Genomic DNA, 20,791 nt, shown 5'->3' with positions numbered 1-20,791 from the left:
TACTTATAAATGTTGGACTACAGAGCACTTAAATGATCATGTCATCTAACCACTCATGATAAATTTCCTCACAAATGGTAGTTCAGGGACAAGGAACATGCTATCTCTGAAGCCCTGACTTTTTCCATTTTTTCTATGTGGTAAACTCTAACAAACATTCCAGTCTGTTAAAATATCATTCCTTATGAGGAGCCTTTCTACTAACCTGTGTTGACATCTCTACTACAACCCATATAACATTAGATTAATATTCATCGTTTCAATCATTTATTCCATACATGCTTATAGCGCCTACTATGAGTTTGGTGCTATGCTAAGACCTTCAAATGTAATGGTGAATAAAAAAAGGTTCCCTGCATTCATCAAATTAAAAAATTATTGTGATAAAAACTTATCAAGCAAATATGTAATGGAAGGGAATATTATTTACAAAAAGAGAAAATGACTGCTGTTCATTGAAATTCTGAGAGAAGGGCATCTATGATCTACTTAAAGTGGCTTTTTTTAAAATGAGAAGTCCTCCTGGGCATGATCTAAGTGGGAAAGTTGAAGACAAAAATGTTAGTTGCTCTGTTTAAGAAAATAGCAGGAGTTCTGGGTGTGTCAAGTAGTATGAAACAGAATTCCCTAGAAAGATGTCTCAAAGGATAAGAACATTTATTATTTATCTAACATAAATTACGGTAGCTAGGGGTTCACTTGGCATTCTTCTCAGCTTATTGGTTTACCGGCTCAAATATTTAAATATAGTCTTACAGTCTCAAGATGGGTGCTGTAGGTCCAAGCATACCGTCTTCATAAACAAAATCCATAGCAAGAAGGGAAACAAGATGACAAAAAAGAGCTTTTTGTCTATGTATCAAGAGGAAAACATTTCTCAGAAGCCTTTAGTTGAATTATGTCTCATTGTCTATACTGACTCACATACCCACCTGAAGACAAAAGCCTAGTAAGTAGGAATGAGAGAGTAAAGAGAGTAAAGCCTCAGACCAGACATGACTCATCATTTGTGGCAGGTATATTGCTGACCTCAAAACAGAAGGGATCTATCGTAAGAAAGAAGATGAAAACTGTTGTTGTAGACAACCAGTATTATTTTCCATAATGTGTTTTCAAGGGGCAACTCTGGAGTGAGTGTGAGGCAGACACAGGATGAGAGTAGAAAGCGGAGAAGGATCTTGATAGAAAGAATACTGAGGGAAAAAACAGCAAGAGAGAAGCAGTCCATGTCAGGACTTAAGGGGAACTTTAGGACACTGATGGCAGGACACTGTACATAGGAGGCTAAAACACAGCTGATATAGGGGCTGCCCAGTGGTATAGCAGTTAAGTGCACCCGCTCCGCTTTGGCGGCCTGGGGTTCACAGGTTCGGATCCCGGGTGTGCACCGATGCACTGCTTGTTAAGCCATGCTGTGGCAGCATCCCATATAAAGTGGAGGAAGATGGGCACGTATGTTAGCCCAGGGCCAATCTTCCTCAGCAAAAAGAGGAGGATTGGCATTGGATGTTAGCTCAGGGTTAATCTTCCTCACATACACACACACAAAATAGCTGATATAGATCAAGGATTTAGGCAAAAGAGAATATTGGAGGAAGATATGACCAGAAGGAAAGGAATTACTGATAATTTTCTGAGATGTGGGGGTGGGGGTGAGGACCATTGTATTTAACACAGTCCTTAGAAGTAAAATCCTTGACGTTTTATTTGGATATGGAGGAAAAGTGTGACTTAAAGTACTGATGATCACAATTATTGATTAGGTTACATTTTTTCACATATTTATTTATTTCCATGGTAAATAAAGTAAAGGAAAACTACAGAATGTAGAGCACATAACAGAGACCCCTTACTTGAAGAGGTGACCTTTAAAACAAGAGATGAATAGAAGCCAGTCAGTATACAAGATAAGAGGAGAATTCCAGGCAAAGCAAACAATATATATTCAAGCCCTGAGTAAAAGGAGAAGGTATGTACTTGAGAACTGAAAGGCCAGTGTGGGGGGAAAGAAAGAGGGAACTGGCTTGAGATAGGTCAAAGGGAGAGGTGGAAGGGAGATAGATAACTCAAGGCCCTGAAGGAAATGTTGAAAAAAAATTTAACTTGACTCGAAGAGCAATGGTTTTGAGATTTCATTTTTGAAAGATCTCTGAGTTGTGAAGACTGGATTGAAGAAGGAACAGGAATAAATGTGGAATTCCACTTTGGAGGCTACTGAGACCAGCTGAGAAGTTTGTAAGGTGACATCTAGACAGAACCTGATGAGAGACTTGGTATCAAGAACCGTCCTTGGCTTCAAGAAGGAACAATCAGTGGATGGTAAAACTGTTTACTGAGATAGCTAACATATGAGGAGAACTAGGTCTTGGAAAAATGCCTTTGTCTGTTTATTTAAGCTGCTAGGATGGTTTTTGGACAGGAAATTCACAATTAGTCATGCTGAGTTTGTGATGCTTATGAGGCATCCAAGGAGAGACGAAGAGTAGAATGTTGAACATACAGGACTGGAAAGGCTGGTTTGGAAATATAAATCTCCTAGGATAGGCTCTTGGAGCTTGGATGTTTAACCATTGCTTTAGTGAACACCATCAGTTTGGCACTAATCTTTGATATAAACTATCTTTCTCAGAGTCCTCCACACTTTTGTGTGTGTGTGTAAAATACGCATAACACAAAATGTACAATTTTAATCATTTCAAAATATGTGGTTGAGTGGCATTATGTATAGTCACATTGTTGTGCCACCATCCATCTCCAGAACATTTTCATCTTACCAAACTGAAATCCATACCCATTAAATAATAATCCCCCATTCCACCCTCTGCCAGCCCCTGAAAACCACCATTCTGTCTCTGTCTCTATGAATTTGACTACTCTAAGTATCTCATATAAGTGGAATCATACAGTATTTGTCCTTTGGTTACCGGCTTATTTCATTTAGCATAATGTCTTCAAAGTCCGTCCATGTTGTAGCATGTGTCAGTATTTCCTTCCTTTTTAAGGCTGAATAATATTCCATTGTATCTATATACCACATTTTGTGTATCTGTTCATCTGTCAGTGGACACTTGGGTTGTTTCCATCTATTGGCTTGCCATTATGAATGATGCTGCTATAAACACGTTGGAGTCCCTTTTTTCAATTCTTTTGGGTGTATACCCAGAAGTGGAATTGCCAGATCATACAAGTAATCTGTTTAATTTTTTGAGGAACTGTCATACTGTTTTCCACAGCACTGCATCATTTTTCCACACTTTTGAAAAGGTTTCGTATATCATTGAACACGGAATAAAAATGTTGACTGATTCTGGCCTGAAGCTGAAGTTTTGCGGCTTACCAAGAAACATCCTTTCAAAGTAAGCACGTAAGCAGTGCAGAAAACAGTACATATGTGGTCTACTTTTACTTATGATTTCCATGAGCTTTTATTTTAAAGGCAGTGAAACCATATTAAACTTATTCCACGAATTGTTGACCTATTAAACATAAACATGGTTATTTAGTTTCACATAATAGTTTACATTTGTTATCATTCTGTCCATTTAATGACTTAGAAGTAATATTTTACACTTGATTAATTCCTGCTTTCAGATTAACTTATATATCTCATTGGGTGATTTTGATATATTTTTGAAAAACTGTGTTAAAAATTGTGTTACCTTGTGTATAAGGTAACAGTGCTGCACATGAGAAGTGGAAATACTAATTTGTAACAATGCACAATAACATTTATAAATTTTTATAAAAATTTATATATTTATATAAATTTATATATATTTATAATTTTTAATAATTTATATATTTATTTTTATCATCATTATTGACATATAATTATAATGTCATTTTAATAGGAAATTTTTATTGAGATTTTCAGTGATATTTTTATTTTGGGACAGGAAGAACAATCAATGCTTAATATCTATAATTTAACAAGCCCAATAATATCTCTGAACCTTGAAATTGAAACAATGAGTTACTTTTGCGTCAAATGAATATTGAATTTACAAAGTACACACAACAGCTATTTTGACAATAGTATTCTTCCCACTGGCACAAAATAATCAGATATATAAAATATCTACAGCAGAAAAATATAAGTTCCTTGAAGAAATTCATATTGTAAATTTCTATGAGTCTGCATTTTTTTGTTTTTGTTCCTAAGATCTTTTTGAGTTGAGTATCTGTCACTTATACTCGAAAACAGTATTGATTAATAGGAAATACACATGAGAGTCTCTGCCTCTCTGCCCGGCAATTTCTTCCGGCATTAGAGATCATCACTGGGTTACCAGTGGAATGGAGGACGAGTAAAACGAGAACCAAACTTTGCCTTTACTGGCACAACACAGACCAACCTCCCTGAATCACAGCCTTAACTCAACCAAATTTCTGAAGACAAGTGGTTAGAGAGCAGTGTCTCCAATACCACCTGGCAATGCATTTAGCTGGCTTTTGAACTTTCATTTTGCTCTCAGTTCACTCCATACGGTGCGCTGAAGTAGTTACAGATTACTCTCTGGGACCTCTGGGTCATCAAAGAACATTTAAAGCTTTGTCAGTTTTGTTAAGAAAACAGAAAGTATAAAGGATGTTGTAATATTCTGTTAGAATATTCCAAATCCTGTCATAGTGATGGGTGAAATAAATCATTTCCAATTTCTTTCAGGGAGCTCTAATAGCTTCTAATAACTTCTTTTCCCCTCCAGGTCAACTACAAGTATGGGAGAAAACATGATCAATAACTGAGATAATAGTACAGTAGATTTAACAAGTCATTCCTGGTAGTTGTTATTTTTTTCTTTCTAATATAAGGAGAAAAATACTTCTTTGTGGCACATTAATCTTATAACCATAAAACTTAATCAAGTATTCACTTCTAAATTTAAATGGTAGCCATTTACCATGCAAAAAATTTTAAATTGCCAGGTAATTAATGATGTGAAATATGTGGAAACTACATTAAATTTAAATCATAAAATTGCTGTCAGCCAGCTGCTTCCTGTTATATTTTTGACATTATCAATTTTCTGAAAGTGAAGTTTCATTCATTTTTAAAATGCTCTCTAATTTGTTTCTTATTCCAATTAAATGATAAAATGTGTGCACAGTTAATATAATACAATGATTTTCAGTTTTTTTTTAACTAAAGAGCATACTTCTCTTGAAAATAGGTGAATTTCAAATGGCAAAATAAAGAAAAGGAGATTTCTTCTCTATTACCCCATTCCAAGTGGATGAACAAGTTTGAAATTATTTTCATAGTGATTTACAGTACAATAGAAATAATACACTTAGGAGAAAAAAGAGAATAAACATATATTTCTGTGAATCTCATTAGTCTGATATTGACTTTTGGCATTTACACACTTAATTTAGTCCTTGACATTATTCAGTCAGCGTATGATGAGGTGGAACAAGAAAATTAGAACATACTGAATGAAATATAATGTGTTAGGCCGGCCCTGTGGCTTGGTGGTTAAGTGCGCGCGCTGCGATGCTGGCGGCCCGGGTTTGGATCCCGGGTGCGCATCGAGGCACCACTTCTCCGTTCATCCTGAGGCCGAGTCCCACATGCAGCAACTAGAAGGATGTGCAGCTACGACACACAACTATCCACTGGGGCTTTGGGGGGAAAAAATAAAATAAATAAAATCTTTAAAAAAAAAAAAAAAAAAAAAAAAAGAAATATAATGTGTTACTAAGAAAGGAAAAATGTTTAAATTTCCATCTGGAATGTGACAGGTTTTAGTTCAGAAGACACTAGAGTCTATAGCTTGATGTAAACGTAACAGAATAGCTTGTAAATGACAAAAATGTTCAAAATAGAAAATTATTATAAATTCACCAATATTTAATTCATATTGCTTATTTTATAAAATTTTTGAAATTACATAGGACAAAGAATGTTAAAATAGCAACTCAGAATGTCAGAGTAAGAGATTATGGGACCTTACAAATATTTACTTTAAATGTTTCATTTTAAAGAGGAGATAACACAGAAATCAAATTATTTACTTAAGGTCAGACATTCAGATTATGAAAGACCTGGGGCCATGGTAACAGTTTGTATATTTCAGTTTACATTCTTTCTACTATGTAGTACGGCTGTTTCTTTATTTAAACAATAAGATGTCAAATGGTTGACATTTTACAACTTTGCTAATTTCTTGACATCCTTCATAAAAAGGGATTACAACTGAATTCAATTTAATAAAGTGTAATGAACTATTACATAAAAAATACCACATAGCATTTTACAGGGCATATAAATAAAAATTTGGCATCATTCTAATATTCCAGAAATCTCAGAAGTGCAACATGAATTTTTTTTACATTCAACCATCTCAATGCAGTTTAAAACCAAAAACAAATGAAAGACAAAAACTCTTTATAGTCAGAGTAAGAAAAAAAAAACCCAATAGCCCTGTGGTGAAATTATAACTGGTATGGAACAACTAAACACATAGAAAATACAAATAAAAATAATTGATATAAAAACACAGCACCCTTTAAAAATCTTTTCTTATACTTTAGTTTTGTTAAAAAAATAAAAATCACTTTGTTGTAATTGACCAAGTTATGCTATATCTTGTCTTAAACTAAATATAACATTTTTAAATCAAAAAAATATACTTTGACTTAATAATAATAATAATAATAATGCAGTTGATCTCTGGAACAGATTCTCTAGATTGGAAGGGATTTTAAGGATCACTGGGTCCTGTTACCCCTATGATGCCTAAATCCACCTGCATCATCTATACAAGACAGTCATATAAAATTTCAGTGACAAGCAGCCTGCTACATCTATTGACTGTTATCAAAATCCATCCTTATACCATAATCCATCTTTGTACATATCTTCCCTGTAGATCTTCATTATGCCTTTTAGATCTACACAGAACCAAAAACATGACATTATTTCCGGTCCCAAACTACAGAGAAAATGCTAAGCTGAATTCTGCAAAAAAGTAAAAGTCATTCAATAACTAAATTCTTAAAAGAGTATCTAAATATCTAAATTCCTTTAACAATACTTTATTTTGATGCACTGTATTATGATATTTCTTGAAGCATGTGACATTTTAAACGGATACATTCATTGGAGAGAACATCTTGGTTTTTTTTCCGTCTTATACCATCTCTCTAAATTCATATGTGCCTCTTTACTCCTTGACAAAATACATAATTTTAACTTTATCTATATGAACTTAATAAAAGTTATTTTCCAAAGAAACATAAAAAAAGAGAAACTTACCAAAAAAGGTGTTAACAAGTAGCTAGTAAAATGAATGACACTATGTAGGACAGAAGCATTAAAAAAACAGTTTTCTTTTCTTTCTGGCTCATTTGAGGAGAAATATATGCATAAATGAAGAGGTACTGATTGATTGTGATAATCAACAGTGAAGAATTTTGTTACTTAAGTTCTTCTATTTATTCTGTTGATTTGCAAATGCTAATCATCTTTCTGCATTATTGGTTTATAATGGCATCCATATTTTTAAGGTTGCAAAAGCCTATAAAAAGAACTGAACATGAAGAAAAAAAAAAGAATGACTGCTTAGTATGTCAGGTTCAACATTTAGTAATTAAAGTAACTGAAAAGAAAGTATAATTTATTCTTCTTTTTTAAAGGGTCAACTTGAACAAGTTACTTAATCTCTGTGTGCCTTGGTTTCCTCAGGGGTAACCTGGGGATACTAATAGCACACAATATTGTCGGGAAAATTAAATGAGTTAATATTTACAAAGCTTAGAGTAGTGCATGACACAATATGAGCTATACAAGTGCTACTGAATAAACAAATACATTATTTTAAACAATATATTTATAAATTCAACAAACAATAATCCAGTGCCTACAGTGTATAAAATTTTGTGCTAAACACAGGAGATTAAAAAACAAAAAACAAAACCAAAAAAGACTGATAGAAAATATCTGTCCTCAGGGCCAGCCAGGTGGCATAGTGGTTAAGTTCACGCGTTCCGCTTTGGCGTCCCAGGGTTCGTGGTTTGGATCCAGGGCATGGACCTACTCACCGCTCATCAAGCCATGCTGAGGCAGTGTCCCATGAAGAAGACCTACACCTCTACAACTATGATACACAACTATGTACTGGGGCTTTGGGGAGAAAAAAGAAAAAGAGGAAGATTGGCCACAGATGTTAGCGCAGGGCCAATCTTCCTCAAAAAAAAAAAAAGGGAAAGAAAGAAAAGATCTATCCTCAAAAAATACCTGTTTTCAACGTCTGGTAAGAGACAGCACAGAATACAGGCAACTATATTTTCTCTAATAGGTACCATAATAAAGGTGTTCAAATATCACAGAGTGCATGGGAGTCAATTAGTCGACAAGCACCTTGATTTTTCTATCAATCATAGGAATGCTTTAATTCAAAGAAATTTGAGAATATTCCTAAATGTTTATTATAGATTCCTCTATAAAGCAAAGAAAAAAATTAGGCCCCTTCACATTTTACAACATGCTTTCCTAGACTTTTACTCCATAGAACTTCTCCCTGAAGTTTGTGTTGCCAATGTTTGTTTTACAGAGAACTATGGTTTGGAAACACAAACAGTCTTGCCCTGTCCCAGACGTCGGAGTCAGGTTTCCAGACTCCTAGTTCAGAGATTTTTCTTTTCAATCTGTATAATAAAATTACTGTTTGAATTCCATGTGACATGTTCAAATATTAATTATTCAAATATTTAGTATGTTAATATTGAAATATTAACAGTGGCTATGCATTAATTAAACCTAACTTTATTTTCAGTTTGATATTGTCAGACAAGTATAACGGTTGGTTCTACTTTCCAAAGACAATGCATTTTACCTCAAAAATAAATAAAAATTAATCAATTCTCCAGTATTTTTTTGAGTATCTACTAGTTATTATCATCCTAAGTATCACAGAAGATAAAAAGGCAATATTTGTTGTAAAAGAGATTCAAATCCAGCAGATAAAAAAAAGATAACACTTCCTTACAAAATAAGGAGATAATCATGTTATGAGTAAGTAAACTTGAGGAAATATCTAAAATCACAAAATCCATAGAACAGCATGTATTTTTATAGCCCTCCTCCTCTATCCTCACCCCCCACTTCCTCATACAAGAGATATTAAATCAGTCACTTTTTATTGTTTTTCTTCTTTGTTCCCAGAATTATTCTACCTGTTTTACATTTAAATTTTGAATACTTAAAATATCTCACAAAGCAGACGCTATTGTCCATATTTTATCAATGAGGATACTTAATTTCAATAAAATGAATAACTTGCTCCATATCATCTGGCTGCTAAGTATAGATATATTAGATTTCAAAGCTTTCGGTTTTTCTACTAGTCTATCCCTTCTAGGGAAAAATAGGAAATTAATATTGGGTAATATGGCGTTTCTTTGTAGTGTTATTAAATCGTTTATGCTATTATCTACATTATATAATAAATTCAAATGAAATGTGTCATTTATCTGAAAACAGAATTTTTCCCTGGGATGATGTTAGCAGGGGCAGTTGAACGCTGGCCCCATGCCTTTCATCTGTGCATAGGAGCTATGTTCACAACAATGGTGGTGCACCTGCAGTCTTTCTCAGCGATCTGATAAATTGTATTTATATTGCACTATAAAGAGAACAATGTTACTGTATTGCACTGGTGAACTGAAACACTCCAGTCATCTTATCAGGCTGTCCCAACTCAGCTGAAAAATAGCATTTGTGTGTTCAATATACAAAGAAGGACTGTCAAACCAGATGCATATGTTACAACAGGATATCTTAACTTGACAGGTTGTCTGCACAGGGGACCAGATATTATGACTCACTATGGAGCAGTAAACGACAGAAAGATAAAAATAACAACACTCAATCAAGGAGAGCGGTTTCTCTGGGGATTTTTATTTATTTATTTGGTACTAAAATCCATTGGTTCTTGAGTAACACATGAAGTCTGAAAACAATCAACTTTCTTGAGTTTTTTTTTTTAATTTAATAAACCAGTGACTTATGAGACCACATCTTCCAATAAGGTGAATAGATACTATGAAATGCAGAAGGATCCTCTCACAAGTGACATCCATTTATATAGCTTAATTGATCGAACACCTAGCCTACTCTTCTTTCCTGCCCACCCTGGGCTTCTTCCTGCACACTCAGGGCCTCAGAGGCCAGAGGGTGAATGTCCCAGCCACCCCTCTAAGCTCTGTCCACAGCCAGTGATCAGCTGTTCTTTGTAGCATCATGGGCCGTGGGTAGCACACCCTAGAGGGGAGGACTCAGGGCCACTGAACAGGAAATTCGTGGCATGGTGGGTGGTGGAGGCATAGGCTCCTGGTGAGTGGGACCCTTGGCTCTTTGGAATTCTTGCCTTGTGGAAAGAGGCACAGCCAGAGAAGGGACATAACTGAGTCCTCTCAAGTGCAGAACTAAGGCAAGAATCCTCACTGCCTGGATCTAAGGGCAGTGGTACTAATGGACAGATCCAGGTTTTTGGAAGCCTGAAGTTTATAAAATCTAGAGGGGTCTTTTTAAAAAGTAACACATAAGTAAGAAGAAGAAAAAAAAAAAAATAGCAGGATCCCTTCTAGGACCTTGTGGAGGACCCCAGTGCCAGTGAGGGCCCTGAAACTTAAACTTCCTCAGCCTCACAGTAAATGTTCTCCTGCCACCAGGGTGAAAGGTGGAGGGGAGGGGTCCTCCGCTGGTCAGAGGAGTTTTAAGGATACTTTACTTGGCTCTAGGGCCTAGCAATGGGCACACAAGTGGTCTCTTCAGAGGTCTCCTTCTGGCCCACTCCCCTGCAGTTCCCTTACTGAGGAGGCTGAGCACCCTTCACCTCTATTTCCCAGGTTTCCTCATCCTCCAGATGGTTCACTAAAAAAATTGTGGCCTCCCTGACCAGCTTTGAGAGTTCAAGATGGTGCTGCTTTCGCAGTTGGCCACCCATCTTCTCTCTCTAGATTTTCTGGACAGGTGTCAGATTCCAGTCCACGGTCTGCTTCAGTTTTCTCAGGTATAAATCAGCATCTGTCTTTTGTGTTTCCCACTGCAGAGAACACACGTGAAACTCTCCAAATGATTCTCTTCAAGACTCTTCGCGAGGCTTAGGATCAGAAAGTGACTCCTCCCAACTCCAACTCCTCTTCCAGCAGCTGCGGAGGAGACTCACATTTAGGCAACAGCCCCCTCCATGGAAATCTCTTCACTTAACTCTCCTGAGAGCTGTTTCTAGCCTTGAATTGGCCAACATCACAAAACAGGTGCTGTTTTCTTTTGAAAACCTGCCTGGGAGGAGGGTGGTCTCATATTCACAGTAGTATCCTGATAGTTATCCTATGCTTGCATCATTTCTTTTTTTTCAAATAAAAATTATGTTTATCAAAAGTCACAACTTATTAAAAGTCATCCCACAAACAGGAAGCAAGATTTGCAAAGCACATAGCAATTCAGGTTTGGATATCAGAATATGCAAAGAACTCGTCCAAATAAATATAAGGGAAAGACATACACACCAATAGAGAAATGGACAAAAGATATAAAGAGGAAATTTATGAAACAGGAAACACAAATGCCCAATAAACACTTGCAAAGATGCTCAACATCACTAGAAATAAGTCAGCGTAAATCAAAACCACAATGAGATGCCAGTTCACACCCAGAAGGCTGGCAAAAGTATAAAAGTTCTACAAGGCTAAGTGTGGGCAAGAGCATGGACACTGAGGACTCCTGGAGAAGGAATTAGCACCATCTGTTGAAGAGAAAGATGTATGTGCCTTACAACTCCGCCCTCCTACTTCCAGAGAAACCTCACACGGGCTCCAGGGGCCCATGAGTGTTCACAGCAGAACTGTTCATAAAGCAAACATCGAAGCTGTGTACATATCCATTAACAGATTTGATAAATACACTTTGATACATTTATATAATGAAATATTATACACCAACAAAAATAAATAAATGAGAGCTTTAGTTAAACATTTACCAGTACCCTACTGGGTGATGGTTGTGCCTCCTGGAGCCCCAAGGCCTCTGGTGTGGAGGAGGGGGCTGACTATCCCTGACCGGCCCCAGGATGAGAACTAGGACCTCTGTGGAGATGATCCGGGGAGGTGGATTTGGGCTGAAAATGAAGAAGGGTTTTCTAACAGGCCGGGCTGGCCAAGGACAGAAGATGCCTCTAAGGGAATGAGTTGTCTGTCATTGGAAGTGTGCAAGCAGGGGTGAGGCACTGTTTCACAGGCAGTGAATCAAGCATTGGATGTCACTAATGCAAGGATGGAGTTGGATAAAGATGGACTTTATGACCCCTTTATGCACACCCAGAGGCCCTGTGGCTCCGTGATTCAGTAAGTTTGCAGTGTGGCCAAAAGAGGATGGGACTGAATGAAAAGCCAAACTGTGACACATCCACGTGATACAACACTGCTCACTAACAGGAGGGCATGGATCAGGGCACACACAATAACATGGACAAATCTCAAAAACATGCTGAGTGAAAGAAGGCTTGCACAAGAGGCCACCACCTGTGTGATTCCATTTGTGTCATGCCTCAGTTTCTGATTTTTTTAAATGGGAGTTTTTTAAGGCACCAAGTAATGGAGGGTAAATTAAGGCTAGAAACCAAATATAGGAAGAAAACTATTAGTAAAGAATCATAAGAATTTACATAAGGACCAAAGTGGAATTTACTTATATTTATGTGCATTTTCAGTGAGAATGAATGACAATGATTTGGAGAGGAATTTTGTGCAAAGTGCACTTTTAAGTTCCCACTTATACAGTTCCATTGACAATACTCAATATTAATTAAAAGAATATGAAAACTCTCCCTTGACTGAACAATTACTAATCCAAAATAACAGGTTAGGATTGTCAGAGTATTACATTTAGTAATACAGGTAATATTTCATCTTCATCTGTATTGCAGGTGCTTGATAATATATTGCAAGTTTTCATTTAATAAGTACATTTAATTTGCCTAGGTTCTAAAATATATATTGATTTAGTTCTCTTTTCACATTTCACCACCTCCAGTGCCAGCACCCTAGTCCAGCTACTGCCAGTAATCACCTAGATGGTCTCACTACAGCCACTCAACTTGTCCTCCATTTAGTGATGTGCTGGTAAGCAGTTAACAACCAGCTCTCTGGGGGAGGGAAAAGCCCTCTTTTGTAGGATTTGCCAATTTCTATGGTATAAATACACTCATCATGGCTGATTTCAAGCTTCCAATGTGAGATGACTGAACCCGGAGTTGAGAAGAAATGGTAACAGATTGGCTCTCCCAAGCTGGCTCCATCACTCCACTGTCCCCACCACACCCAATTTATTCTCTAAGAGAACCAGGTTTCAAAGGGCAAATCTGATCATGACACCTGGGCCCTGCTTAAAAACATGTTTTTGGCTTCCTTTCACTTCCACCAGCCTTCTTTCAATTTCTCCCTGCTCCCAGCCATCACAGAGTATTTGAACTAGATGTTCTCTCTGCTGGTAAGTTCTTCCCTTGCTTTTTCACTTAGGTAATATCCTTCAGATGTTAGCCCATGAGTCACTTCCTCAGAAGTTTTCCCTGACCTCCGTGGCTATCCTAAAGCCCCATACTATAAGCTCTTATAACATGATAAACCTCTACATTATAGCCATTGTCACATCTACAATCTTGGATTTCTTTTTTTTTTTTTTTTAATTTTATTTATTTATTTTTTTCTCCCCCAAAGCCCCAGTAGATAGTTGTATGTCGTAGCTGCACATCCTTCTAGTCACTGTATGTGGGACGCGGCCTCAGCATGGCCAGAGAGGTGGTGCGTTGGTGCACGCCCAGGATCCGAACCCGGGCCACCAACAGTGGAGCGCACGCACTTAACCTCTAAGCCACGGGGCCGGCCCTTGGATTTCTTGATTCACGTAATTAATTAATGTGTGTCTCCCTGATTACACTGTAAATTTCAGGAGTGTCTGCTTTTCATCTGCTTTTCAACTCAAAATCCCCAGCCCTGAGACAGTGCCAAGAACAAAGCAAATACTCAAGAATTACCTATTTTTGATGGATTAAATTAGTGAATAAATGTCTACTTGAAAGCATAAATAAATATGTTCCCCTGAAATTTGTAAAGGAAACTTGGAGATTAGCTGATAATAGGACTCTTTGATGTGTCTCCAGTACAACTACAGAGTTTGTGTAACAACTTTATAGATGACATTAGAGAGTACTTAAACTCTTCCAATTTTAACATATATTATTCATTCAGACAAAACCAAATAAAAAGAGCTGATAGAACTTTAAATGTGTATACTTAAGTATCCTCTAAGAATAAAATAGGTTAGTTTTAGCCATTCTTAAAAAATAAGTCTTGCTGTACTAAATGATAGCATCTATGCCCTTTCAGAAGCAGTTCAATGAACCTTTTTCATGTTAACAAAATGAAGCCCTACAGGAGGCCTTGAAACTTGGAGGGAATGACAGCATGTTAGGTTCATTTCCACAAATAGAAACAATAAATCAAATCTCTTAGGAACTTTAGATCTCTCCATATAAAACAAACAAACAGGGGCCAGCCCCGTGGCTTAGCGGTTAAGTGCGTGTGCTCCGCTACTGGCGGCCCGGGTTCAGATCCCGGGCGCGCACCAACCCACCACTTGTCCGGCCATGCTGAGGCCGCGTCCCACATACAGCAACTAGAAGGATGTGCGACTATGACATACAACTATCTACTGGGGCCTTGAGGAGAAAACGAGAAAAAAAAAAAGGAGGAGAATTGGCAATGGATGTTAGCTCAGGGCTGATCTTCCTCACAAAAACAAACAAACAAACAAAACATGGAAATGGACAAAGAAGGAATAGAATAATTTCTCCCTCTTTCTTTCACCTCTAGAGTTCTAAATCTACAATGGCCATAAAATCCCTTCATTTAAGATACTGAGCCATGGTATGTTCAAACCAAGTATATGTATTTCAACAAACATACTTCTAGTAAAAGCACAAGATAAAATCCATAACCAATCATGGAAGCAGTACTCTTTCACTCTCTTCAGAGTTTGAAATTTATGTACATTTAGGTGCTCATTTCCACATAACTGTGATTTGAGAAATGTATTGGTTTGAGTGACATAGTGAGTGTGGCTGGATATGTGGACATATTTTTAATATTAGGATTTTATAAATTTATAAAGCTTCACACTTAAACCTTTGATCCCAACATTCTACACTTATGATCAAATATTTGAAAATTGTATACTCTTTTGGGATCAAACAGATTTTTAAATTTTTTCTAGCAAATTTATCCTTTTCATGGCATTCTAAGCTACCAATCAGATGAGACTGAAAAGTGAAGTAAGATTCACACCTTTGTTTTCTGAAGGAAGATAAACTTTAGATATATCACCAAGAGAAAGGTCTGACTCTCTCCCACTATAGTGCTCAGGATGTAGCTTTCTTTCCTAAAAGATTTAGCTATTTTCTCTCTATCACTTGCTATGCTGAAAAAGTTATACTTTATTCCCAATACGAATTAATAATTCCTATTTTTTTCTTGTTGAATATGTCTAAAAGCTGAGAAATACATAAGAATATTTAAAAACAAATCATCAAAATCAGAATACTTATCTACCACCAGAAAATGACTAAAAGTTGATAAGATAATACAAATATTTCAGTCATGAAGTGTTTCTTACATTCTAAAATGAAATATCAATACAATGGTATAATTAAAACCAATATTCTGGGTTTATTTTCATAAATTTATACTGATATATCAATAAATCTGACCTAACTTTAAACAATTATATGCCTAACTAAAATCTATACCTTACATTGAATAAACAGCATCTGGTGCCTTTATACCATGATTTATCTTTTTAGGTGCATGCTTTACCTCTTCACTTAGATTATAATATCCTCATATTCTTTCTTATTTGCAATCTGACATATTCCAAAGCCCATACACTAAGAAGATTATTGCAGTTCTTCTGAGCTAGAGATTTGCTGAGTTCTGAATTACATGACTCTATGAGTCCTATGTTTCAAAGACTCAATGGTTTATCATGTGAAGCCTGTAAAATTAGAGGGGAAAATTTACTTAAGGAAATAATTCCATCCTAAATTTAAAGGAAATATTAAGTATCCAAAGACAAGGTCTCAACTTAAAGCATTCTAATATATCAGTATTTTATTGGTGAGTTGTTATTTTTCCTAATGGGAAATCCAAAATACACAAAACTAATACCCCACAGGGTTCTGGTAACTCCATCTATAAAAATGTGATATGGTTATTTACCTAATATATTTATTGTAAGGTAGAGAAAGTAACTTCCACATTAAAAAGAAACATATTATGGTTAAGAAAGTTTCAAAAAACTAGCCCAAGGCCTGAATTCCTAACCACCAAGTTATATCGTCTCTCAATAGCACAGCTAGAGCACTATAGTGGGAGAGAGTCAGACCTTTCTCTTGGTCAAACAATATGAATAAAATTAAATAGGTGAAAAATCATTTAAAACAAGAAATAAAGATATACATAATTGTGTTTTAATGTTAATATTTCAATGTCTATAGTTTAAATATAACAAAGAGTATGACTTTTAAAACTAATGGTGATAATATTACTATCTATATTGAACATCCATTGTTTTGACTTCCTAGCATCCATCCCTGCCTTCTTTTATCACCATCACGCATATTTTAAGTGTGGAATCACCTTTCCCCTCTCATCTTCACTCTTGGCTCCAGAATTTGTTACGTAATCTGGTTCTAGCAAATCATATCATCAAATACTCCTGGACACAGCAATTGCCTCAGCATAGTCATGTCAAACAAGCTAAGCTAGTCAAAGCCAATGACACTCAAATCTGGGGCTTTTATGTTTTGATTAAAGGAAAAGACAAACCATCTCTTTCCACTGGATTTGTTGAAAAGATAAAAATTCGCCCCAATAGCTGCTGAAGGCAGTAATGTCATCATTAGAGGAATCTCCCTGAAAATGGAAACTACAAACAGGAAAGCAGAGTAAAGAGATGCAGATGGAGAGAACAACCCTTTATGACATCATTTGAGTACCAGACTCAACCATACTTGAGGAAATTTCTAACTCTATACTTGTCAATTACATGAGCCAATAACATCCACCATCCTTGATTTTTCTGAAACCAATTTGCATTGGAGCTTCTCTCATTGGCAAATAAGAGTTTTGAATTAATCACTATGCCTTGCATTTATATTGTGTTCTTGCCATATATTCACACCTATCATTTAATTCTCAAAGTAGCAGTGTGAGGCACAGAGGGCATATGTAATCTCCATTTGATAGATGACCACTATTTGAATGGCTTCATTAAGATCACAATTGAATATATATGTTAGAAAAATTTTAAAAATATGAGATGTATATGCCTTCCTGGTCAGCTCAAATGGTAAGAAGACTATAAAAGAGACATTAATCAAGTAATCAATAACTAATTCAATGTGAGATGTGAGGGAGAAAACATATTGAGATTTTAAGAAAAGAAAAATACAGAAATATAGAAATCAGAAAGAATCAAAAGTTTAAGCAGGCTAGAGGAGTCATTAATTTGGTTTTATACATACTTAGTATAAGATGCTGGCAGGACCCCTAGTTAGTCAGGTCAACAACTAAATATTAGATTTGAATAAAGAAGAGGATTTAAGAGAAAAATATGTATCTGTTAATTTATTGGTACTGTCGATAGCTGAAGCTATGGAAGGAGTAATATAACTAATATTTTCATGATTTTTTAGATTTCAGGTCCTTTACCAATATCACTTCACATAATACTCACAACGACCCTGTAAGGATGGTGATATCACCCCAATTAACAGAAGAGGAAATGAAAGCACAAAGAGTTTTAATAAAATCTCCCCAATTTCCATCTAATACGTAGCAGAGTTAAGATTTTAACCAAGGTCCCTCTGGCTCACGAAAACAAAAACAATAACAAAATTCAAATGAATGAATGAATGATATTGTTGAGGGAGAATGTTTAAATAAGAAAGTAGATTCAGAGAATGCAGAGGAGTATCAGAGTGGATGTAGGGTAAAAGGAAGAAAAAGAATAGCCAGTTAACAAACGCTGTCTGCTATAATATATACCTCAGAATAAAGAAGAATGAATATTTATGAAGTAGCTAAAGACGGGAAAAAAGACATTTTATATAAGCAAATAACACTATTCACAAGTTTTGAACAAAGTCATTGAAATATAATGAAAAGAATTTAAGATCTAATTTACAAATATATAGATAACTTATGTAAACTCATATATACATTGCAGGAAATCATGTTTGAGTTTTCTAATATAATTCAATTGGCATATATGAGAGGTAATTTTCCTCCTATTAGACAAAAATGGCTTTTGGAACCTAAAAATTAGACTATATTACGAGTAGTTAAATTGTTTTCACTTCTAGGTTGTATTAAAACTGAATTACAATCATTACTTTCTGAATTGGTATTTCTTTTCTCTATAATGAGAATGTTAATACTGAATATCTTCATGCAATCAAATATATACATTGCTCCATTTGAATTCAACATTATGGAATATAACATTAAGAAATTTTCTAATTGATTTCACAAAGAGTATCAGACATTATCAGTTCCAGGAAACTCTGTCTTCAGGAGCTTATCCAGTAGAAAGACATCAAGAAACAAACAAGTATGATACAGCGTAACCCAATGGGGAAAAATATTAGGTGCTTCAAGGTAACTTGCACCTCATTCATGTGGTGGTCCAGCCATCAATCCACGGCAACACCATACATTGAGTAGTCTCCAACCCAAGACCTTAAAGCAGGCATGGCACTACTTTCACTAGAAAATCATCAGTAGGTTTTCCCTTTTGATTTACTTAATGCATAACTAGAAATAATGCTAGTTTACTCGCTATTTCAAGTCATGTCTCTTACATGTGTTACCGTGAATTTAATTCTCTTTAGAGTCATTATAAGAAAAGAAATCTATCATTTATTCAATATAAGATCAAATTTAAATTTAAATGAAGCTTGATCTGTTTAAATGGCAAAAAATATGGAAGCACTAAATAATGCAAAGTTTTAATTTGGGATAATAAAAAGAGTTAAAAAGAATAGCTTTCATTTCTTATAAAAATGCAAACCAACTTAAAGCAAAAAAGTTTACATTAAAAACTGATCACATTTTAGACCATTAAAACATATAACTATAAAATAAGCAATCCAAGAGCAGTACATCCACAATCTCAGGGCTAAGGAAATGAAGTGTTTCAGTCCACTTACCCATGTCCCTAAGACAAGGTAACAAAATGAAACTTGAATGGCGTATGGTTCAAACACACAAAGTTAGAAGACATGGAAGTTCACTGAGGCAATATAGGATAAATTGATTTTTTTAAATGTTGTACAAAATTTATTTCTATTCTCTCAACATACTAGTATTAACACACTCATTATAAATCACAATTTCTGAGAGATCTAATTCTGATCAGTTATCTAATTAGTTTGACAAAGCTCTGAAAAATCCAATGAACAACTTACTGTTTGGAAGGTTCAGGAAATTTCAGTTCTTCTCTTTTTTTCATTTCTATTGTTGGTTCCACAGGCGTGAGAACTACAGCAGCACATGACACCACAGAGCGGTATGAATCCTCCCGGCAAACTGTATTATTAAAAAAATTAATTGTAAATGTCAAAATTATTTATCGACTATTCTCACTTTTCTTTTTTCTCTTTTATTTTCAGCTGAATGAGAGATAATTCAACTAAAACATTATCATTAAATTATCCTTAATTATCATTTTCCATTCTAAGTCTTTCCACTCACAAGCTGAATGACCTTAGGCAATTTTTCTTTTTTTAAGCCACACAGTGGAAAAGGTGTTGCCAACACTTTATAGTCCTTCATTTAAATAAAGCATCTCATTGAAAAATGAGAAGTGCACAAATCACACACAGTTAAATTAATCTTTGCAACATGAACACACCTGTTTAGTCAGCATCAAGATCATTAAACAGGGCACTACCAGTACCCTAAATCTCCCTGTGGTACCCCTTCCCAATCACTACTGTAGCCTCCCAACTTAGCCATTGTTATCAGTTATATAACCACGGATTAGTTTTGCCTATCGCTGACCTTTACATAAATGAGATCATACTCTTCTGTGTGTGGACTCTTTTATGTGTGGCTTATTTCATTCAACATACATTCGTAGGACTCATTCATGGGTAGCAGTAATTGATTCATTCTTACAGCTTGTCACTCTCCATTGAATGAACACACCACAATACATTTATACATTTTATCGGTGAGGGATGCTTAGATTCTTTCTGGTCTGGGCTATTTCAAAATTTCTATAAAATAAACCTGTTTGTACTTTTTTTTTTTTTTGGTGTACAAATGATTTATATTGTAAAAATATGTAGAAGCTGTAATTGCTCCTAGGGTATGTTCATATGCTTTATGTTCAGCCTTAGTAGATACTGCCTATCAGTTTTCTGAACTGATCGTACTAATTTGCAATCCCCAAAACAGAATAAGTTTCAGTTGTTCCACATTTGTACCAACATTTGGTTTTACCAGTTTTTATTCTTTTTAAAATTTTAATATTGTATTAATTTTCTATGGCTGCATAACAATCTAACACAAATTTAGCAGCTTAAAACAACACATGTTTATTATCCCACAGTTCTGTAGGTTAGAAATCCAGGTGGGTTCAGCTGAGTTCTCCGATTAGGGTCTCACAAGGCCAATGTCAAGTTGTCAGCTAGGCTATGCTCTTATCTAGAGATTCTGGGGGAAGAAT

The 20,791-nt window shown here is 35.5% G+C and overlaps 1 protein-coding gene across 5 annotated transcripts in view; it reads right to left on the bottom strand.

Moving 5' to 3' along the window:
- CCSER1 (coiled-coil serine rich protein 1) overlaps nt 1–20,791 on the bottom strand; it is a 681,310-nt gene that overhangs the window by 364,123 nt on the left and 296,396 nt on the right. For 4 of the 5 annotated variants that reach the window (XM_087434596.1, XM_087434595.1, XM_087434593.1 and 1 more), the window contains exon 5: nt 19,527–19,647. In XM_087434596.1, the coding sequence (XP_087290722.1) occupies nt 19,527–19,647 (121 nt within the window). Of the gene's footprint in view, nt 1–9,602; nt 11,155–19,526; nt 19,648–20,791 lie in introns of those variants that run through there. The other variant, XM_014787893.2, reaches the window with a different exon arrangement.

This window comes from Ceratotherium simum, chromosome 8 (genome assembly GCF_057802395.1).
Source record: "Ceratotherium simum simum isolate JZ-2026a chromosome 8, ASM5780239v1, whole genome shotgun sequence".
Taxonomy (NCBI): Eukaryota; Metazoa; Chordata; class Mammalia; order Perissodactyla; family Rhinocerotidae; genus Ceratotherium; species Ceratotherium simum.
This window is presented reverse-complemented; position numbering and strand designations above follow the sequence as displayed.